At 36.3% G+C, this 24,542-nt stretch overlaps 1 protein-coding gene across 1 annotated transcript in view; it reads right to left on the bottom strand.

Moving 5' to 3' along the window:
• The window catches only part of DPYD (dihydropyrimidine dehydrogenase), an 821,342-nt gene that overhangs the window by 759,961 nt on the left and 36,839 nt on the right, over positions 1 to 24,542 (bottom strand). Inside the window, exon 2 of the mRNA XM_007462610.1 lies at positions 21,986 to 22,096. Coding sequence (XP_007462672.1) covers positions 21,986 to 22,096 — 111 coding nt within the window. The remainder of the gene's footprint in view (positions 1 to 21,985; positions 22,097 to 24,542) is intronic.

Raw genomic sequence — 24,542 nt, 5'->3', positions numbered from 1 at the left:
AAAAAAAAAAAAAAAAAAAAAAAGAAAAAAATTTTTATAAAGGACCTGGTCCAGAAGGAGCACTATCACCAGAGATATCTACAAAGAACACGAGCTATGTGTGGCCCAGAGCCTGGAAAGGAACGTGTTTTTCCTCCCCCACACAATCCTTACAAAATCTGCACATGACAGCCAGAGAGTAACTAGTAATATTAAACAATCCATATTACTGTTAAATTTGTACGCATATATAGATCTAGATATAATATGTGAAACATGATTCTTTAGAGTACCATATACATGAAAACTAAAGCTTATATTCAAATTGATTTATTTTTATAAAATACTAATATTTGATAATATTTACAAAAAAGTTCAATATAAATTTCAACTTCAGTTAAATATTTGTTTTTAATATTTTGATATTTAATAATTATAAATTGTTTTACTTCATTGAATGATTTTGTTTATATTATTTTATTATACCATTTTAATAAATAATGTGAATATTTTAGAAAAAAGTTTTAAATATATGAAAATAGTTTGTAAATGTTTAAATATTTAATATACTTTTTAATGAAATATATTCAAATTGGTATATTTTGAATAAATTCCATTATATTTTAATCCTTAAAACATTATTACCACTAGAATACAAATTATATGGCATCTTCAATTATCACAACACAGTTTCTGCTGAAACAAAGGCAAGAAAAAATAAATTTCATAATATAAATATAGTAATTTTATAAACTACACACGTTTATTTTATTACTCACCTAAGCATCACCAGCCCACCAACAGAACAGCCATGTATAAAAACCATATTTTTCAACTTTATCATGAACATGTATTTGTTAAAGTTGGGTGCTAGAATATAATTTTTTAACACTTTTTTGTCTTGCATTATAGCTTGTAAATATTCAGATATATGAGATGTGGGCCTCTATTTATATTCTTGCCTGAGCCAAACAAATGTCCAGGCCAGGGTAACAGCCAGAAGACCAGGTATGGTTGTGTAGTTGTACACATAATTCTAAGAGAAACCATACCCACAGATCACAATACAGATGAAGCTCCCATGAGGTGGAGAAGGTGAGAAGTTGTCTTTTCTGTATATATTTTGAAGGTAGAGCTAATTTATTAACAGACTAGATATGACGTGTGGAGAAAATAAGAAATCAAGAATTCAATATTTTTGGCCAGAGGAATTAAGTGGATAAAGTTATCTTTTACTGAGACTTATTTGGCTATTAAAAAGAGAAAAGTTTAGGTAACTGTTAAAAAAAACAGCTCCCGACACTTTCTACATATTTTCTCTTAAGAGGAATGACAGAACAATAATAACTACCATAGGAATACTTCACCAAGGTGGTAAGATAAATGTCAAGTGTTTTGAGTTCCTTGGAGGAAAATATTCTATAAATGCAAACTGGAACTGCTATCTTGATATTATTTATGATAGTTTTTAAATGATTTCTTGAGTATATATTCTGTCTAGATTCTTTTCTGATGCCAACACTGTGTTAACAGTTCCAATGAAAGACTCAAATACAAGGCAAATCTCAGGAATTTTTTTTCTTTTGTCAGCATTACTGTTTTCAGCACTTCAGCACTGTTTTCAGCATTACTGAATTTTACTGATCTTTCACATGTAGCTTTCTAGATGTTTATTCCCATTATTAAAATATCTGTTTCTATTTTTTAATGAATAATAAAATATTTTTATTTTTCTTAAAGTTACTGCCCTTATGACAGTACAATAACATTATTGCTTTGAGACAATTTTCTGTCAGATATATCAAGCTGCTGAGTACAATCAGATCACTCTTTTGAAAATTAGTTTCTTTGGAAAACTTGATTTGAATTTTGGGCAAACCCAGTAAAACTTGCCTAATGATATATTGGTAACGAAAACAACTAAGAAAAGGTGGGTAAATGTAACAACTGTTCCTATCTTGTTTCAGTTCAGTACAAAAATATTCCAAACATTTACTTTCTTCTTGCAAAAATATAAACGTATTTTTATATATTCTGAAGTGTGCTAGGACTTCAGATGTCCAGTTTCATCCCTAGGTGTTAACAGTTTACTTACTAGCTACATGACTTGGACAAGGAACTTAACATCTCTTAATTCTCAGTTCCCTCACCTTTAAATAGGGATAATTCTAGCACTTACATCACTGAATTATTGTGAAAATTAAGTAGGTGTTGTTTAATTTCTTCTTCTAAAAGCGTGCATAGTAATAATATACATTTAAAGGCCTTCATATGCTGGTCCGTATTATCCTATCTGTTCTGGTAATACTATAGTTATCTGCAGTTCATTGAAAACATGTCACTGTTTTATAAATCTATGAGGCTACACATGCTGTTCTTCTGCTTGTGTTGCTTCCTTTTCCCCTTTTCTTTCCTGCCTGGTTAAAGGCCTGCTTCATCTTCAAGATTCAAATGACCCATCAACTTCTCTGGTTATTCCTCCTATTCCCTCCTGGCAAAGGTAACTTCTATAATTATACAGTTATTTATTTCTCAAATATTTATAGAATGTCCAACACTATCCAATGTTCTAGAATTTTTCTATGCCTTAGAATATGTATTCAAGATTTATCTTAAAAATATAATTGTTGGGGCTTCCCTGGTGGCGCAGTGGTTGAGAATCTTCCTGCCAATGCAGGGGACAAGGGCTCGAGTCCCGGTCTGGTAAGATCCCACATGCCGCGGAGCAACTGGGCCCGTGCGTCACAACTACTGAGCCTGTGCTTCTGGAGCCTGTGCTCCGCAACAAGAGAGGTCGTGACAGTGAGAGGCCTGCGCACCGCGATCAAGAATGGCCCCCACTTGCCGTAACTAGAGAAAGCTCTCACACAGAAACGAACACCCAACACAGCCAAAAATAAATAAATAAATAAATAAATAAAAAAGAAATGGCCATATTTAAAAAAAAAATATATATATATATATATATATATATAATTGTTTTTATTTTGACCTTTACTCTTCATCTTTCTACCATTGGTCCAAACCCAGTTTGTTGAATGAATGAAAAGAAGACTGAAATGCCACCATTTCTATTTATTTCTGTTTGAGGGATTAAATATTTGTTCAATTGATTCATAATATGTCCCACTCAAAAGATTAAAACTAGGTTACTATAATGACATTCATCACAAAGCAAGCAATGTTTCAGGGCTGGACAAAATATACTATGAACTGTTTTTCCAAGAAGGTATAAGATAAATGCAGCAAAAAGGAATAATGCTTTTATAGGGGAGATAAGTAAGAGTGTTCAAAAGAACACTTTCAGTGAAAAAATTACAAGCTATGATATTTAATCTAACAAAGCTTAGTACACATCTGATAAAGCCTAAACCTTGCATCACAGATAACTTGTCCAATATATACCCAAAGTTTGAGGCTTGATAAGTTCTTTCTGCCTTTTTCTGGGTTGGAGTGAAGTTATCTTCTCTTCCACTTGTTTTTTGGTTTTTTTTTTTTCATCTCTGCCTAGAAGCCATTCTGGTACAGCCAGAACCACAGAACGTGTAACATTACCAGTAATTAGCAAGAAGTGACTTTACCACTGAATGTCAATGATGAGAAAAAATCAGCAACAGTGATAGCAAAATCTATCAAGGATGAATATAATAGCTAGCAACCGTTGAGTGCCTACTATATGCCAGGCACTATGCCAGCTGGGAGAACAATGGGCCAAGATGGCACCATAGCTGGTATTTCCCACCGTACATCAGGGCTACATTCCATTGCTGTCTGTTTCTCCCTAATACGAGTATGGATACCTTCTTGTATCCCTACTATGGTACTCAATATGTATTTAATGAATGATGAATGGCATTTTATTTAATTTTTTTCATCCCTTTCCAACAAAGAGTGCTGTTCATTCTTCCTAAATAATTTTCACAATATCTGAAGAATCTTTAATCCTACTCTCTTTATTCCCATAACTCCCACCTTTATTGATGCCCCTAACTAAAAAGTAAGTTCCAAATTAACATTCTAAAGATTACTCATTAATTTTAAAACACTACTTTTATGATGGTAGTATCTTAGTCCAAATCATGAGTCTATTGCCCTAAGAAAAACATCCAAATCCCTAAAGTGTACTTAATTTTTTTCACAAGCTCAATCCAGTCTTCTTTTCTAGACATTTTCACCTCCACCCTTCCTTCCAAAACTCTTCTTCTATTGCTCTCAGGCATGAATCCCTTCTGGAGCCTGAATTATCTACTGGATTTTTGCCTCCCAAACATACTATGCATATTCCACATTCAAAAATCTTTTCTCCTTGATGGACCTCCTGGCCCTCTTCCTTTTACTCACTCTTTTAAATCCTCCCCTACTAAACCAAACTATGGCAAGAACCCAAATATGACAGAAAAGTTATCCCAAATATGTGCAAGAAAAACAACCACACTGTCAAACTTTCTTAGGCAAGTGCTGTGGGGAAATGATTTGGGTAGATTACTTGTTGATCTGTAGCTTACAAATCTGCTGGCTTTAAAGCCGGAGAGTATAACTTTAAAAAGAACGCATATAGATATAGATTTAGAGATAAAGAGAGATAGATAGGTTAATATAGAGGTACAGATATAGATTCCAATTCTCAAAACACATGAGAGGCAATTTAAAATGAAACATAATAAACCTAAAAGCAAATGGATAGAAAATGGACAGGATGAGCTAATAGATAATAAGGGCAAAGGTATACCATAAATGCTATCTGTATTCTTACTGGAGCTCAGGGAGGAAAAAATGGACGTAATCCAAAATAACCAACTACAATTACTTCATGTAACATGGAAATAAACTAAGAATACTACATCTGTATACGTTTTGTCTCTTGCAGAATAAGGAACACTGAGAGAGTTTATGATAAAGGGCCTATTTAATCATGAAAATCATATGGTTATATCAACCTGGATTTGTTTACCAAATACCCAAATGGATGAAGCAGGTCAACTGTATGGTGATGAGTGGTAACTAGACCTCTGGTGGTGATCACTTTGTAGTGTATAAAGATGTAGAATTATAATGTTGTACACCTGAAACTTATATAATGTTACATACCAATTTTACCTCAATTTTTTAAAAAGTATATGACATTTGAAAAAAGTCACACTTAGGATAAATAAATGTAGTATCACTTTACTCAATTTTTACTATCTGTAAATTATGACTGAAGATGTAAGAAATCCTAGATAAATGTTTTATCATCTGAACCTGAGACATTTTCCATATGCACATAAAAATAAAATAACACACCATTTAGTGAGCATTTACCATGTGCTAAGCTTTGCATTATACCCTTTTAAAATTCATTAGTTTATTTATGCCTCAAAATAATTTAATTAGATTGCTATAATTGTTAGTATTTCCATTTTTTATTGAAGGAAACTAGAGCTAGCTGATAGAAGTGAAGAATAGTACCTAAGGTCAAGTTAGTAAATGCTGAGACATAATTTGTACCCAGGCAGTCTGTCTATAAGTGGGAGCTAATTACATTACACTCTACTGCTTCACCCAACACATAAAATTTAACTATCCTTACCCCTTACTCTGTTTTTCTTTTCCTACTTAATTATAATTTTCACATATTCCCTAAAACTAAAACACCCTTTTCTAAGTCATTAGAATTTGTTATATACCACTGTGCTCCTTAGGATTTTTTGGTTGTCTATACCTAAAATCTGCTTTAGGTAGTTTAAGCCAAAAAAAGAAGACTATATTTGGATACAAGAGTATCTCACAAAACACAAAACTGCAAAACTCCCCTGATGAAAAGCCATGAGTAACCCAGGCAGCTTTTTTATCTACATCTGCCTCAATCTTCTCTCTCTTTAGACTGGCTTTTTCTGCTTTTAATATAATTGGCAGGTGGAAAATGGCCACCCCACAACACCCAGGTTTCATTTTTTTTTCTACTGAAACAACCTAGAATGAAATGTTATCTCTTGTCCCAGATTTCTAAGACAGAATCTGCTTTTCCTGGGTTGGGTGAGTTTTCTCAATCAGATTCAGAATCTGACCCTAGAATTGGGGTCACAGTCAGATGGTGCAAGTATAGTTTCAACGGCCCACACCTATGCACCTGTGAATTGGGGGGCAGATACCCTCAAAAGTATACACCACAGTCATATTTATTCCAGAATTTATGATAAATATTTGCCTCTTGTAGAAGAGAATCCTATAACTAAGGAACATAAAAACTATAGGGAACTCAATCCTAAGAGGTTGTACATGAAGGCAATCAGAGTATGCTATCCCAAAATATGCTACTTTACTCAATTTTTAAAGATTATTTTGAGCTGAAGGCAATTAAGAAAAAGCAAGTGCAGAAAGAGCTCTTTGCCCTCCACTATCTGTCTAAAAGCAGGACATAAACTTCCCTTCCTAAATGCGTTCCTCCTCCCTTCTCCTGAAGAACACTTATCACTGGAGACAGAAAGTTGACACAAAGATGCAAAAACAAATCTTACTAAAATAAGTCCTATCAGCCATTAGTTTCCCTCATATACTTACTTTCCCACAATTAACCACCCCTAGAAGTCAAATCCGTTTTCCTTTGGTCACTTCTCTACAATATACTGCCCTTTGTTAAAATGGTATATAAGCCCATGAGTCTAACTGCTTCTTTGAGTCTTCACTTCTTATCTATGAAAGCCTTCATGGACATAAACTGTTAACATCAAATAAAATGTGTACACCTTTTCTTCTATTAATGTTTTTTGCCAGTTTAATTCATAGACCTCATATATTGAACATAAGAAGAAAAATTTTTTTCTCTTTTACATAAATTATAAATATGGATAGATAGATGATAGATAGATAGCTATAGAAATATACAGATATTTAGAGCTACATCTTCAAATGTTGATGTTGAAATGTTAACCACTGATCCAATCTGCAAATCTTGAATAGATACTAATGTTTTCAGGATCAATCCTATGCAATGTTCTGGAGAATAGGTTAGTAAAATCTAAATAGATATTAGAAATTCTGAGAGACTAAAAAAAGAAATATTCCATTCTGTCTTATTAAAGACTACTGAATGAAAGTATAACCATGCATAGGATATAACACAATTTTTGTTTTTGTTGTTATTAAAGCAACTCAAAAGAAGTAACACTAAAATACCCTGTTCTAAAGAAAACAAAAAAATGCAATGCAGTTAGGATGTTCCGATCTTGACTGAGTTATATAAAACTCCAAATAAACTTCCATAATGAAGGACTATGACAGCAGAGTTTCACATCTCTGCTCATACTCAATTGTAAGTGTGTGACTAGAGGAGGACCTTTTTCAAGCTATTTCTCTATAGTCCCTGATACCCAGAGTGCATGTAATATTAATGTTCTAGCTTTGTGAGTATACGGCATACATCAAATTCTCACTAAAAGAAAAGCTCCTCAATTCCTAATCATTTCAATAGGCTCTAATGTAATATTTCCTACATTGGAAATCATTGCACTTTATTTAAGGAAATCAGTTTGGCCGAGTGAGCTCTGTGGAGTGCAGCCTGCACAGACGTCAGTTCAAAGGATCAGATGTCAAAGTGCTCCCTCTAATGTCCCTTAATCATCACTCTGATTAGCGCTTGAATAGGACTGTGATTAAAAACGTTGCTGCCATTGTCTACCTATTCAGGCGCCTAGCATTCTACGTGGGTTCCACCGATTAGTGTTTGAATAGGGGAGCGATTAGAAAGACAGCTGCCATTGTATGCCCATTCAGAAAACAGCAAAACTCGCATATTTATTTGTTATGAGCACCAAATAAATGTTTTGCAAAGGTAAAATATACCATTAGGCTCTAAAGACAATTTAGCTGATTTCTTTAGTTCAGAGCACTCTATTTTCCCATATGCAAAGTTATTTCTTATTTGCAAATACAGTAATATGCTTCATTAATATCTTTTAAAATATACATACCCTGTTTTTATAGACATAGTCTTAACACATCTGCTTTATTATATACTACTTATTGACCTACAATACACCATATAATTCCAGTTTAGTATTTATGACTATGCAAAGAATTTCTACATAAACAAACCAAATCAGTTTGGTTTCAGATCTTTTGGATTCCCTTCTCAATATTCCTGGACTAATATGTAACCTACATGAACAACTTCTCCAAAGAGAAATTTCCTTGTCAAATGGTTAGAGGAAATGTTTCACTCTCAGCCATTTTAAGGGAAGAGAAACATTTCAGGTTAGCACTTAGTTCCCTACAGGGGCTCACACAACAGAGCATCGGCCAGGGCGAAATCCCCATAACAACAAAGAGCTATAGACTGGTGAAACTGGGCAGGACCAAGGTGTCATAATGAAGCTTTATGGAGAGTGCAAAATATGGTAAAAAAAAATTCACAGGAAGATAATTCATTCCAACTTCATGGATATATTAGGCAGTGCTCAGAAAATCTGGTACCTCCGTTGTCTCTCTCTCTCTCTCTCTCTCTCTCTCTCTCTCTCTCTCTCACACACACACACACACACACACACACACACACACAACTTGCTGCTAAGAAATTTCTGGGTAATACAGGAAATGTCTGCTCTGTTTTCCATTACCGTCCTTAATATCTTCATGTTTATTACCCTTCCACATTCTTTCCATATTTAGTTACTCTGTTCTGTATCCACTATCATTATGGATCTACATATGTAGTAACAGAAACAGACCTGGGAGCATCAACCCATCAATGCTACACAATGACAGTTATAGAGGATTATATATATGCCAGGAAGTGTTTTAAAGTGTATAGGAAGTGTATATAGTATGCAAATTGACTCATTTAATCCTAACAACAACTATATCAGGTAGATGCTGTTATTACCCTCATTTTACAGAAGAGGAAATGGAGGCAGGAAGGGATTAAGGAATTTACTCAAGGGCACATAGGTAGTAAATGGCAGAACCAATAATTGAACCCAATTAGTTTATCTCTGAAACTCACTCTTAAACCAACCTTTCTGCTGATAGGTCATCCCTTCAGGTTCCACTGTCTTCTTTCATAAAAAGCCAACCTCAAAGATAAGGCAGCTAGCTTTAAAGGGAAAGATTTCTTTCTTTTGCTAATAAAGCTAACAGAAACACACCTTACTCAGAGGAAAGTTTTTTCCAGTTCAATTTAAACCCTGACTAGATAACTACACTCCATTCTAATCAACAATAAAGTTGGTTAAAAAAAAAAACAACCAGAACTGCCACTTAACTACTATAAAATTTCACTCCCACTTAACTATTATAAAATTTCAAACTAAAGAAGAGCAAAATAAAAGTAACAGGGCCGATGGCTGACAATTACAAACTAGTTTAATTTGTGTGTCACATGGATGTGGAGAAAGTTGTGATCAGTCTGAAATAAATAATTAAAGCAAAGCTTTCTTGTAACAGCCTCAGGAAATCAAGAGTTAACACTTTTCTTCTTTTTAGTCAATTAGCACTTTATTACATATTTTGCCTGGAGAATAAATCTCTGACAATACTATTCTAATTCTATGTGTGCAATAAAGTGCCAAGAAAACACATACTTTCAAAGACAGAACCTAATATATGGCAAAATTCCAAATTCTAGCAGGTAGCAGAGTGTGCTTTCTTTATGAGATGGCATGCACTTCTCTCAATGAAAGAATAAGAATACAGAACTTTTCAATAAATGTTATTATTAATATCATTACTGTTATTGTTACTTGTACTACTCCCCTCTGATCTCTTCTGTCTTATCACTTGGTACTTCCCCCCATATTCTACACAGCCATGCAGCACTAAAATTGTTAAAGTATCAATATCGTTAGTTCAATATCCTCCCTCATCTTAGGTGTCTGCAATATATAGTCTGTACTCTGGTGGGATCCTTCTTCTTTCCTTCCTTCATCTACATTTTCAACTTAAATTCTGTTTTCTCAGAGAGAAAACAGAATTTTCTGTTTTCTAACGCTAAATCCTGAGACTAGGTTACATACTTCAAGTCCCACGGATGGCAATACTCACAACACTTGGCTGTGAATGAGTTTAATGCCTGTTCGAATGACTGTAAGCTGTCAGGGCAGGAAAAGCATCTGTCCCTTTCCCCACTTTTCACAGTGGTTGGCACATATTTGGCCTTCCATTAATATTTGGTAATTAATTAAACTGTACGACTCAGATTTCAAGCAAATATACTATGAATATTAGTAAAATAATTTATCTATAATAGTGTTGAGGCAGTAGGTAGATGGGCCCCCCCTAGTGTAAGCAATTGGAGTTTGTCCCCTGTGGATACTCCAAGATGAGAATAGCACGACAATCGAGAGAGGAGGCTGGGCCCTGCCCAGATAGAAGATAAGAGACCATATATTTCTCATTCTCGAAGTCAAGGAGACCTTCCCGACCAGAAAGCTCCCTGGATGTCAAAAGGGGAGTTATGCCAAGCTACCCATAGGTCTCTTCGGTGGAATCCATCTTGGCTGAGAGATGCGTGCACACACAGGAGGATCCTGAGATATACCAAATATGGACTCTGAGCCAGGCAAATCAAAATGATTGGCCAAAGGAAACCTGGAAGAAATGCCCCATAAAAGCGATTTAAACTACCACAAGGGCGCAACCCTCTCTCTGTGTTCGCCCATGTGTCTATCCACAAGTACTGTACTCTTTTTTTCTCCTAATAAACACTTCACTTGTTTCACTACTTTCCGTCTTTGTGGGAATTCTTTTCTGCAAAGCCAAATGGCCAGGGCCTTGTCACTGACCACTGGTCTAGTGGCTAGAATTCGGTGCTCTCACTGCCATGACCCAACCTTAATCTCTGGCCAGGATCAGAAATCCTGCTTCTAGTCGCTGCAGACCGAGGCCAACCAAGATCAGTGTTGTATAAATATGGAAAAATGTGATGCAATATATTAATTATCTAAGAAAGGTCAATGCTATAAAAAGTACCTTATTTCTAGCCATTGATCAATGCCCAAAAATGTTCAAAAGATGCTCTTTGGAGTTCATAATTCATATATAGACAATGGAAACCAATCAATGATTTAATATTTTAAGTACAGATTCAGAGTATACTTTGTATTCTTAAAGAAACTGAGATTGCCCAAAATTCTCCTTTAGAAATTCGTAACTAGACTTTAAGACTTCTACCAAAAATGCCCTTCCCATAAGCAGTATGCTACTATATTAAAATAAATACTGGTTATGTGTCAAAATTCATACGACTGAAGACTCCAACCCAATTTCAAAATTACAAGGTTTACATATGTCTAAATGACCATGCAGCAAGAGTTTAGGCTCAGAATCCCTGTTCTTCTTAAAGTTGCATATTCTGACAACAGGATTTTTAGGTAGTCACATTTCACAGTACATTTTAACTCTGTAAAATTTTCCCTCTGTTGAACTTTTAAACTTGCATTTTCTTTAAAGGATTAGTTTTTTCTAGTTTATGTCTATCTTAACACACACATAAAGTTAATTACTAAATTTATACAGTAATAACTTCTAACCTTTGTTAGAAGTATGGAAGAGATTATCCAATAAAGATCACTTAAGATATACCTATTTAAAAACAAACTTATTTTTCGAATCCACTACAATGTTCTCAACAAATGCAGCAGGATAACTGTTCTTAATAGAAATGGTAAAACCATACCAGATTAATGATTCCAAAAAATCCGATAATATATGCAGTAGCATTACTGGGAAATTAATGTAAGGACCAGGGAAGCCCACCCAGTGAGCCAGCTAGGATTTCTGGGGCCACCTGTGCCATCCAAATCCATTTGAGTCCCTGCTGCAGGTTGGCAGCTGTTACCCAAGTTTAAACACTCATGGGGACATTGCTGGGTCCCAAGGCATGCTGGTACCTCCGGCACAGTGCAAGCCTTTGGTTGGCAGCAGTTTTCAGGGTCAGTACTATGGTGATGTAAGTGAGGTGTCTATGTCACAAAACTTAGGGAGACACTCAGTCTCAAGAGTCCTGCAAGTACTATCTCAGCTTCCCAACACAGGGTTCTGAATGGTTTTGCCTGGCCTAGCCCTTATTTCTTAGTCTCTCTGACCCAAAGTAGGAACTCACCCTACCCTAACTTCCCACCCCAACAGACCTCATATGATACTCTGCTCTATGAAGGATGGGAGATAATCACCGATTCTGTTAAATACAAATTCAAAATCAGACTTTGTGGGATACGGGATGTTTTACTGTAATTTTTGTCTCCTTCCTCCTAAAGTTTACACATGTTAGGCAGCTAGGCCACTGGTTTTCATTTCTTAAAGAGAAGAAGGTAAGTGCAGAAAGCAGCAACACAAAGATTTTCTGTGAGACTTCGGATTTCAGAAGTCAAGTTTTCAAGGAAACTGGAAGAACTTGGGTGATTGACAGTGTGGATTTAGGAGGATATGTGTGATGAGTTAAAAGCAAATTTTATCCTCCACTCTTACCTTCCCATCTAAACTATATAAATATTTTAAGAATGGAAAAACAAAATGAGGATCAAAAGGAAAGGGAAGGGTCCAGGAATAATGGTCGATCCAGAGAAAGCTCAGTTCCTCAGGCTGGGCACAGGGGGAATGACAAGCCCTAGCCAGGTGCGTGGAAATCATGAGCTTGGAGAACCTGTCACCCACTAACTAGATGAAGCCCTGGGAAAAGGTGACTAAACCGTGAAGTTCCCCAAGCCCCTGTGTTGAGAAGGACATTAGAATGATTGTCATGTGTTCGAGAGTGACTTCAAAGTAGAAGAGAGGTGAGGGACAGGAAGGGACCCGATGAATGGGAATGAAGGATGACTCCACATTCCCCGTGATGGTTATTAGAAGAAAGATGTCATGAAGAATAAGCAGGGCTCAGCTCACCTATCACACTTGCCACCAAATCCCCAGAAACTCATATATTAGCTCAGAGAAATAAGGGGGAGTGAGGGGACAAACAGCGAAAAGAGAATTCTGAAAGTGACAGTGACTAAACTTCTACTCTTAGAGAAGTTCAAACTAAAAATTAAGTTCAGTTATAGGAAAATAAAAGAGGTTTTATTTCCTGCATGCCTGAGTTTCTAGTCTGATATTTGTATTATGTATACAAACCACGTATTTTTCAACTATTGAAGAAGGCATTAACTTGTAAAGAATCTTGGTTTTGGTTATTTTTTTTAATTCCAGAAATTCCTTCAGGCATTGAGTCTATTTTTGGAAGAAAGCTATTGTCAGCAATCAGGAAAGCAAGCTCAAGCTTGAGAAGTTGTTTTAAACTATGGTGTAAGAAGAGGCCAGGGCAGAATGGATTGCTTTCTTACTGTGAATCTGGTCAAAAGCTCATTTAATTTTGGAGCTTAAAAATAAAAATTCATATTGTGAATTTGATATGTACCAATATTGGGACCTGCATTCTATGTCAAGTTTAACAGAGCCAAGTAGCTGGGGATCCAAGCTTCCACTTTCCCTTTCGGAATGAGATTGGTTGACTAATAACTTTATTAACTATGTGGATTTCATCTCTTAATAGTCATGTAAAATTGAGAGGGAAAAATGGACTCAGCAGGTAAGGCAAGCTAGAAGGATAATTTCCAAAGTACAAAAAATAGCCCCATTCGGTAATCGGGTATTAGAGGAAAAGCACACTGATCTCTCCTTCTTTGTAGGAACTCTCCCACTACACTCCTCTGGTTCTCATCTCACCCATCATAGCACTTCTTGGCTAAATTCTCATCTCTGCCTACCCTTGCCTGGTGCTCAGTGCCAAGCTGAGCCACAATGGAGCCTGAGGCAAAAGGAAAGAAGTGTGCTTCCATATACACATTTTATATATTTTTTGTATTATTTATATATTTTGTATGATTTACATTTTTGTATTATTTACCTTGATTATTGAGTCTTTTGGTGCCTCCTTTACACTTTTCACCTGAGGCCAGTGTCTAACTCCCCGCTCCCTAATCCCTGCCCAAAGTCTAACCTCCATATTCTTCCCACTCCACACACCCTTCCTGGGTAACTCTGCCCACAGGCTTTTAATTACCCACATATATTCTGATTATTCAAAACTCTTCATCTGCATTCCTGACCCCGTTACTGAGCTTCAACCTTTAAACTAAACAGGATGACCCACAGGTACAAGAAACTCAAAAGATCCCAAACTGAATTCACGATTTCTCTCAATTTATCCTGTGAACAATTAAGTGTACACATAAAGTCAACTCCCAAGTCGTATTTATTTTACTTCCTGTTATGGAATAAATGTTTGTGTCCTGTCAAAGTTCACATGCTGAAATCCTAACTCTCATTGTGATGGTATTAGGAGGTGGGGCCTTTGCGAGGCTTTTAGGTTATGAGGGTGGAGCCCTCAGGAATGGGATTAGTGCTTATAAAAAAGGGTCCAGAGAGCTCTCTCATCCCTTCTGCCACGTGAGGGCACAGCAAAAAGCCATCTATGAATGAGGAAGCAGGCCCTCACCAGATACTAAATCTTCCGGTGCCTCGATCTTGGACTTCCCAGCCTCCAAAAGTATAAGAAATAAATGTTTGTTGTTTAAGCCACCCAGTCTGTGATATTTTTGTTATAGCAGCCCAAACAGACTAAGACACCTCCTAAATATATTCAAGCTTATCCTCCCTCCTACATGCCCCCCCCCGCCCCGGTCTCCATGATTTGTCTTGCGGCCTTGCACAAGTCCCAGAGAATCCTAACTCTCATTGTGATGGTATTAGGAGGTGGGGCCTTTGCGAGGCTTTTAGGTTATGAGGGTGGAGCCCTCAGGAATGGGATTAGTGCTTATAAAAAAGGGTCCAGAGAGCTCTCTCATCCCTTCTGCCACGTGAGGGCACAGCAAAAAGCCATCTATGAATGAGGAAGCAGGCCCTCACCAGATACTAAATCTTCCGGTGCCTCGATCTTGGACTTCCCAGCCTCCAAAAGTATAAGAAATAAATGTTTGTTGTTTAAGCCACCCAGTCTGTGATATTTTTGTTATAGCAGCCCAAACAGACTAAGACACCTCCTAAATATATTCAAGCTTATCCTCTCTCCTACATGCCCCCCCCCGCCCCGGTCTCCATGATTTGTCTTGCGGCCTTGCACATCAGTCCCAGAGACCTGGCCTCCCATCTTTCTCGTTGAACTCATCTTCTACACTGAAAATTAGACTGATTCATCTCAAGGCAAATCTGACCAACTCATACTGATAATTAAAATTCCTCCAGGGTTCGTCCTTTGAAAGAGGACTATATGTTGATATTTCTGTCTTCTTCTAAAGAATGTGAGACCTTCTTGGCAGGGCCTATATCATGTTCATTTTTATTCCAGAGTGCTAAGCGGCACAATGCCTGGCCCATTGTAAACAGGCAATAAATGTAGAAACAAAGTAGTGACTAAGATGGTGAAGCTCACCCGGGGGGAAAAAAAATGATTACCAAAACCTATATATTACTTTAGTCACTTCCTAGAAGAAAAAAGTTCAGTGATTTTTTTTTTTTTTTTTTTTTTTGCGTTACGCGGGCCTCTCACCTTTGTGGCCTTTCCCGCTGCGGAGCACAGGCTCCGGACGTGCAGGCTCAGCGGCCACAGCTCACGGGCCCAGCCGCTCCGCGGCACGTGGGATCTTCCTGGACCAGGGCACGAACCCGTGTGCCCTGCAACGGCAGGCAGACTCTCAACCACTGCGCCACCAGGGAAGCCCCAGTGATTTATTTTTATTTACTTATTTTCAATAGTCTACTTAAAGAGCTCTGGTACCAGACTGCATGGATTCAGCCTCTAGTTCTACCATTTAGTTGTGGACCCTTAGACAGGTTTCTTAAGCTTCCCTCATCTGTGAATGGAGATAAAATATAATACATACCTCACAGGGTGGTTCTGAGGCTAAAAAGAGTTACTTCATAGAAAGCACTTTGAAATATAACTGCAGTCAGCAAATTCTTAAAATACATTATGGCTTATTTTTATTTGTATTATTTTACTTTGAGCACCCACTACGTGCCATGTGTTTAAAACAAATTAGCTAAAATTCTCAAAACATGTCAAATAATTGGTTGTCTTTAATTGCCTTTCCTTTTTATTTTCACCCAGGATAAGTTTTCTGATTTGTAACATTTTCTGCTCTTTAAAAATTGCTAACGGAAAATGAGCACAAAATATTTATGTAATTAAGACAGTTCATTTTCAAAAATGGCAAAAATAAACAGCAGTTATAGAACACCTGCTTAAAAGATACTGGAAATAACTGTTTCGTGCTTCATTAACCAGTAAAACACATTTGCCAGTTTAAATTCCCTACTGAATTCAGAATTTCTAATTATTACTAGAATGGTATTACTAGAATGGTATTAACTTGGCAAGGAAAGAAATTCCTGGGTAAAAAATTTCAGAATTGCCATTCTTAGGGTACTTCTACAGGCCAAAACAGATGCCTGTTTTCTAAAAAGTCTGTAAACAAATATTTGTTTATTAAAACTAAATGTGATTTAATTTAATAGACAATTTTAGACTACCTATTTTGCATATTTTATTCACCTTTGAGTGGCATTCAATACAGTGCCTAACATACAGTTGCTTCAAGGACGAAAGTGGAAAGAGAGAGAGACAGAGAGGACTCTACCCAAATAAACCCAAACCACAGCCCCAATGCAGATATGCTAAGTATGATAAAGCAGTAACTATCTGAGTCAAACCAAAACAGAGAATTGTAAAGCCAAAGCAAAATCATTAGAAAATAAAACAAAATAAACACAAATAAATATAGCTTTTCTATTTGGTAGCTGGGGAGTTGGTTCAAAATGAGCTCTTTGGCTGCCTTCAGAAATGATGTAAGATTACTGGTCACAAATGTGACCACCACTACAATCTACATTTTCCTTAACTTTAACGTATCTATCTTCTAATCATCTTATTCATGTTTTTTAAGGAGGCCAGGTAATACACTGGAAAGGACACACTAGATTCAGATAGCCAGAATTCTAGACACGGCTCCAACACTAAGTAATTTCAATGAGTTTAAGTAAATAATTTAACATTTTCAGCACAGTCAGTAAAATGAGGAAACAGATCAGTGTAATGAGGAAACAAATCTGGGTTGTCCATTCACATCATGGTAAAAATCAAATGCAATATGCAAAGGTACTCTGGAAACTGTATATAGCACTATACAAGAAAATATGTGATCCTTATGTCTAGTATGTAAGGACTATGTAAAAGAGGGGCATATTCATTCAACAGATCTTTAGTGAGCACCAAGGGTTCATGAAGCTGGGGACATAGCTTAAGAAACAAAACATATGATGAAACAAAACAGAAATCTCTGCCCTCCTGGATTTTACATACTAGTGGGAAAAAAATGACAATAAACAAATCAGTGAGTAAAAAAGAGTATATCAGTGATGAGTGCTATAAAAAAATTTAAGCAAAGAAGTCTAAAGAGAGCTTGGTAGGGTGGCAGGTTAGAGTTTTAAATAGGGTGGCTGGAGAAGACCTTGCTGAGGTGACAACTGTACAAAGGAAGTTATGCAAACTCCAAGTAAGCTGGAAAACCACTGAAAGATTCTGAGCACAGGAATATTAAAAGGATTTCTCAGATGAATTATTATGAAGAGACTCTACCAGGAAAGGGTATAAGCATGGAAACCATTACAAAGCAACTGAAATAGTCCAGATGAAAGATAATGGTGACGGCTTAGAAAGGTTGGTAGTGGTAGAAGTGGTGAGAAATGATCAGATTCTAGATATATTTGAAGCCAAAAGGATCTTCTACTTAGGTATGGAAGGTGAGAGAAGTAACAAAATCGAGGACTCAGTATTTTGCTCTCAGAGAAAGGGACTGACTTCAGGAATACTACATTTTGGAGGTAAGATCATAATTTGGATTTTCAGTATGTGTACACTGAAATGGCAATTAGACATTCAAGTGGAGGTATTCATTAGGCACTTGGTTATAGAAGACTAGAATTTAAGAAAGTGGTCCAGGCAAGAGATATAAATGCAGGAGCCATCTGTCTATATATGGTATTTAAAATGAGGAGACAAAATGTGATCACCAACTTAGTGAGTCTCTAAAGAGAGAAAGAAAGATCTGAGCCCTGGGCACTCTGATATTTAAGGGTGAGAAGATGAGGAATAACCAACAAATATGCTGAGTGAGAAGGAGATACCAATAAAGAAAGAACACCAGGGAGTCTAATGTCCTGGAAGTCAAGTGAAAAACATATTTCAGGAAGAAGAGAGTGACTGCCTATGTCAAGTACTGCTGATACAGGCCATGATTTGGCTCTTAATTTAGCAATTTAAAGTTCATTTTCCCTAAAAGCAAAATGTGAGACAGGGATTTGGGTTCACGTGATTATGGAGTGAGTGCTCTTCAGGAAATACCAATACAGCGGGGGTGAAGCAGGGTAGGGAAAAAAAAAAAAAATGCTGAGCAAGCATTTGTCAGTGATTGTGTCTAGTCTTAGTCAAAGCTACAGGGCAAGGATCTGGAGCACAACTGCCCATAGGAGCTGTCCTTACCTTGAGGCAAGCGGGCTGGCTTCTTCTAAGATACTATCTTTCCTTTTAGTTCTCAAAAGGTTAATTATGATACATCTTCCTATGGATTCCTTTGTGTTTCACAGAGGCTTTTGAATCTGTAGATTTATGTCTCCTGTTAAATTTGGGAAGGTTTTAGCTATTATTTCCTTTTGGGGTATTTTTCAGCCTCACCCCATTTCTTCTCTTCTTGATAGGGGTAGAAGTTCAGTGATCTCACCACTGACACCACAGAGGGTGACTGGGGATGTGGGCTGCCTTGGTTACCGGCTAGCTAGTGGGTATGAATGTCCTGACTCCCTACTCTTTCACCCAGCTGAAGGATTGGAGCATCTCATCCTCTCATCATAAGATTGAAGTCTAGGTTCCCACTCGGCCTTTATGAATGCATTGGGATGAGGTCACAATTTTTTTTGTTGTGTTTGGCTAGATTAAAGCAGTTACTGTCGAAAAGTCTTCTGTTGCTAGACTGTTCCTTTCCTGGTATTTTGGCTAGAGAGAGCAGACTTTGTTGAGATCTGTGTACGTGTGTGTGTGTATGTGTGTGTGTGTGTGTGTGTGCGCGTGTGTGTGTGTGTGTGTGTGTGTGTGTGTGTGTGTATCAGTTAGCATATCTGGTTTTCCAATTTCTTCAGCTCCAAGGCAGAAAAAAGAAAACCCAGGGAACTCATCACTGTGTCATGTTTCAGGTCCATATCCCTAGCTGGCTGGCCTTCTCTTCACTTTTCAGAATCTTCTCATGCTGGTTTTACCTATAAGTCTTTTTAGTTTAGATGAGTGATTATAAAACTCAAGTATGAAAACTTATCAATTAAAATATAAATCATATCTTGTGGTGATACTTTTATTCAATTCTTCATGCACAAAGAGAATAATGAAAAGGAAAAAAAATGCATTCTTTAATGACACTGAGGATAACTTTCAACTCTAGCTCCATATTTCCCCTTGGGAATGTTATTTCACTGTTCTTTATCAATCCAGTGTATCACATAGAGTTTTCAAAATGGTTTACATCCAGAGCAATATATCTGCTGTTAGAAATTGAGATTATTTTAACATATATTTAAAGCTTTTATTTTTCCTCTAACACTTGCTCATTATAGAAAATTTGAAATATACAAAAGTGCTAAGAAAACAAATATAATTACTGTTAACATTTCATTATTTTTTTCTTTTTTTCTTTGTGAATATGTATGTAAGTGTGGTTGTGTAAAAGTGCATACAATCATTCTTAAATACAGTGCTGTTTTGTGCCTTGTTCATATAATATAGATTGTAAGTATTTTTTCAGATTATTAATTATTTCAAAAGTAATTTTAATGGTTGCACAATTTACCACTGAATAGATCTGCCCTAATTTACTAAACTATAACCCAATGGTTGGAATTCAGTAGGATTTTTCCCCCACATTTTTCTTTACAAATAATGTTGGGATGATCTTCTTTCTATTTAATTATTTACCCACATTCCTAATTCTTCCCTTAGGATAGTTTACTAGGAGATGAATTACTGGGTGTAAGTGTTTGATAATTTAAAGGTATTATTATGGACTGAACTGTCTGTATATCCCCTCAAGTTAATTTATTGAAGTCCTAACCCCCAGTAACTTAGAATGTAACTGTATTTGGAGACAGCCTTTAAAAAGGTAATTAAAATTAGGTCATCAGAGTGGATCTTATCTGAGATATTGGTGTCACTGTAAGAGGAAATTTGGACAAGTACAGAGTGAAGACCATGTGAAGACACAGAGAAAAGACAGCCAGCTGCAATCCAGAGAGAGGCCTCAGAATAAATCGCCCCTGCTGACACCTTGATCCCAGATTCCTAGCCTCCAGAGCACTGAGAAAATAAACTGTTCTTTAGACCACCCAGTCTGTGGTACTTCCTTATGGCAGCCCTAGCAAACTAACACAGGTATTAACAAATATTGTCAAAGATATTGCCAAAGATACCGTCAAACTGCTTTTCTACGAATTTGTGCCAATATATATTTAATGGAGAAAAACACTTCTCACTGTATCTTTGCCAATTACCAAAAATATGATAATATTGAACTGGCCAAAAAGTTTGTCCGAGTTTTCTGTTAACACCTTATGGAAAAACCCGAATGAACTTTTTGGCCAACCCAATATACACCACTCCGTTTACAGGGCTAACATTATGGAATGAAAATGCTAATTTTTATAAAATAACAACAATAACAATAATAATAATAGAGAAAGCCTCTCTTTCTAAATAAACAGTTTAATAATCTATAAAGAGAACCTTAGAGAATTTACCTAATTTAATCTAATTTATCTGGATCACATTTAAAATGAGAGAGACTTGATAATCTTTAAAGGCATTGTAAGTTTGAAAATTACGTGATTCTTTTTTTCAGTGTCCTTCAATTGTTCACATCATTATACAGGAACATGACTGATAGTTGATCTATTCCTTGATCTAATTTGGACCACATTAGTGTCCTTCCAGAGACCTCTACTAGAAATGTCATAGTAGAATGCAAAGCTCACAGAGCCGGAGCAAGGAAAACTGAATTTCAAATCCAGATCTGCTAGTAAGTGTCTGTGTTATCATCTCAAGTCATGTTGTTTCTCCATATTTCTATTTCTCTTTTTTTACTCAAAAAACTTTGCTGGTTGGTCAGTGACAGAAAGATTAAAAATCAGGTAAAAACAAATGCACATGAGCACATACCCTCAATTCCTATCCTCGAAGAGTTCATATGTAGGAAAGAAGTGCATAAAAATGAATTAAAATCATTGTATTAAATAGAACATATACACAAGGTACCAAAAGAGCTAATGTTAAATAAGCTAATGCTATTGATTAGCTCACTAGTTACTTTGAGAAAATTAATTTTGGAGAAATTAATTTTGGGAAATCAGGTAAAAATGAAATTGCTTTCCCAAACTTAAAGATTTATACCTCCTAAGACAGCATTTTAAAATTGCCTTCAAGGTTGTACTTAATCCTCATTTATGGCCTAACGATCCCAGCCCAGTAATCATTTCATGGGCCCAATTAAATAACATTCTAGCAATCAGATCTCAGATTTTTGCACCTATACCTCACCTGGAACTATGAGATGCTCATATTGAATACCTAATGTTCAGATGTTCCCCCAAAGCATATTTTATAACAGTTTGTATATATTAGTATACCCTTGTTCAACTGAATTATATTTATAACTTTGAAACTCTTCCGTATCATTGTGTCATTACAAAATGATTTTAAGAGGTTTTTACAGATTTTTAAGAAAATAAATTTTGGCACCAAACTAAATTTATATGATTTTAAACTATTTCAATAGATTTTTTAAGTATCAAAATTAAACACCCTTTTCAGATTATTCAAATATAAAATATTTAAAATAAGAAAAAAATCACAGCTGTACTTTACACATATTTAACTATGTTTCTAACTACATATAAAATCTGGTCTTACAGTGTGTAGAATGAGATAATTTTCAGCATGAACTCATGTATCAGTGGTACTTACAAAGCAGTTCTTATCAGGATTTCTTTTCCAATGTTTCTTGGCTAATTTCTTGGCCAAAGTGGAATGCAGAGTTGCATGAGATTGTGTTCGAGGATTTAAAGCCAGGATACTCTGAAGACAGTATAAACAAAGTATAAGCATGTGTAAATATGTTGGCATTTTAAAAAATCAAATTTTATTTTAAGATTCCCCACACATACCCCAAAGACATATATTAAAAATGTTGTTTTTCCCTTCTACTATTGTAATTCCACAACAAGCTTATCTAAAGAAATTATTTACTAGGTGATATCCCAGCTGACTTTATAAAAATATTTATTAATGATAATATGGAGTTCAAAAACATGTGAAATATAACAAATAACTCTTTAAGATAAATTTTATAATTAGTATTCTTACATGAGAATGAAAAGAGAGGCACTTCATTCCAGATTTTATTTAAAGTAGTAATAATACTCTCTAAGTTTTTAGAGTTTTACCAATTGCTTTCAAATGTATTATTTAACTTACAAACAGCTACTATTATCCCAAAATCTTGGAGGATCAAATAAATTCAGGCTGGTTAAGTAACCTGTTCAAGATCTCACAATTAATATGTGGAAGGGAATGAATCAGAACTCAGTTCTTCTGAGTGTTGGGCTTACATTTGAATTCATCCAAAGATGAAATCTATATATTTTACTGTGACTTTGTGAGGTATAAAGTAGAAGAGAAAACCTTTCTAACCACACATGTAAAGCAGCACCTGAGTAACTAAATAAAGAATTAATTCCAGAGCCCTGTCTTAAGCAATGCTTTAAAACATAACCACTAGGAGTCTTCCAGAACAATCACATGAGGACCTCTGCAGATCAACTCCCCAGCAGAACAATATAACTGATAAAAATTAGTAAAACTAAGAATCCTTTGAAATCTCCAGAAATTGTCGTAAAGCCAAAGAGCAAATGAAGGAACATTTATTCAGGAAAAATCTACTAAAACTTGGTAAGAATGGCGAGGGTCTGTGGCATTTGAAGTGCAGTCTGCCCCCAGCCTCCACGTTCCCAGTTCAGCCTGACAGAAATTCTGCCTCAGGTGAGTACAGCCAAGAACACAGAGCTCCCTCTGCCCCCAGTCTCTAGCTGAGGCTGTGGTGTCTCCCAGAGAGAGGGAGGACATTAACATTTCTCATTAACATTTCTCATTAACATTTCTCATCCCCTCTCCCTACTCTACCAGCTATGCAGCAACTAAATGCCAGAAAGTGCAGCTGAGAAGTCAGGAGCTCCTTTGCTTCACTCATAGAGCAGAGGCTCTACTTCAGGAGCAAACATACCAGTAACAATGGGGCTCTAATCACCATAATCTCAGCTCGCTCATGGTTTAGAGTTAGCAAACCAAGAAAAGCAAACTGAGATCAGAGGTTACTGCCTATACCAGGGCCCTGCTCATAAAAGCAGGAGTGTCACTCTGTGAGAAGCAGGCCACTGTAACAACACCTAGATCTGGAGCTGTGGCTCAGAGATCTTTCCCAGAGAAAGAGGCAGGCCATAAGAACAGACGGCTCTCCCCAGAAGAACTGACTTTATTTGAATTAATACATAGGAAGTTCAAGCCTAAGGGTAGTCTCAAAAACAATAAAGATTTTGATGCCAAACAATTAAGACAAAACTGGTAGCTTCATGAGAGCAATAAAGTAAAGCATAAGGCAGACAGTTTGCCAGAAAGAAATAGCTAACAGCTCCTGTAGGGCCACAGCAAGCCGCAAAGACTCACCTGAAAACTACCCCAGCAAAGGGGCCCAAATTTAACTGAACCACACTGTGGAGCAATTTATATGCCAGGGCATTGTCAAAAACAGCAGAGCAGTCAACTAGCAATCAATAGAGACTAAGAGCTGGCTGTGATACCAACAGAGGTGGATAGTTTAACAAAGAGAAGACACAGAGTCCCACTAAAACCCCTGTCATCCCAGGGTTACTGGGCACACACCCACGACTTCACCCTATATGAGTGCTATCGGAGGTTCACACCTTGGGGGAAATAGACTTCCCTAAAGTAGTACACCAAATCACTAAACAAATATGCAAACAACAAGCCCCCATCCCTGGGGTGGGGGAGAAGGAAATTAGTATCCTGAATTGCTATATTATCTGAAATGATCAGCTTTTAATAAAAAAAAAAAATTACAAGACATTCAAAGAAGCAGGATTATGTGATCCATGCAAGAAAAAAAGCAGATAACAGAAATTGCCTTTCAGAGGTTCCAGGTATAAGATTTACTAAAAACTTCAAAGCAGCCATTATAAGGAAGGTATAGTAACAATATCTCATCAAACATAATATTCATACAGAGATAGAAATTATTTTTAAAATTCTGGAGATAATAAGCTACAATAACTGAAATGAAAAATTTGCTAGAGGGGCTCAGTCGTATATTTTAACTTGCAGAAGAAAGAATCAGCAAATTTTAAGAGAACTCAAGAGAGATTATGCAATACAACAAACAAAGAGAAAAAATAATTTTTAAAAAAATTAACAGAGGGCTTCCCTGGTGGCGCAGTGGTTGGGAGTCTGC

The sequence above is a fragment of the Lipotes vexillifer genome, unplaced genomic scaffold (assembly GCF_000442215.2).
Source record: "Lipotes vexillifer unplaced genomic scaffold, Lipotes_vexillifer_v1.1 scaffold826, whole genome shotgun sequence".
Taxonomy (NCBI): domain Eukaryota; kingdom Metazoa; phylum Chordata; class Mammalia; order Artiodactyla; family Lipotidae; genus Lipotes; species Lipotes vexillifer.
This window is presented reverse-complemented; position numbering and strand designations above follow the sequence as displayed.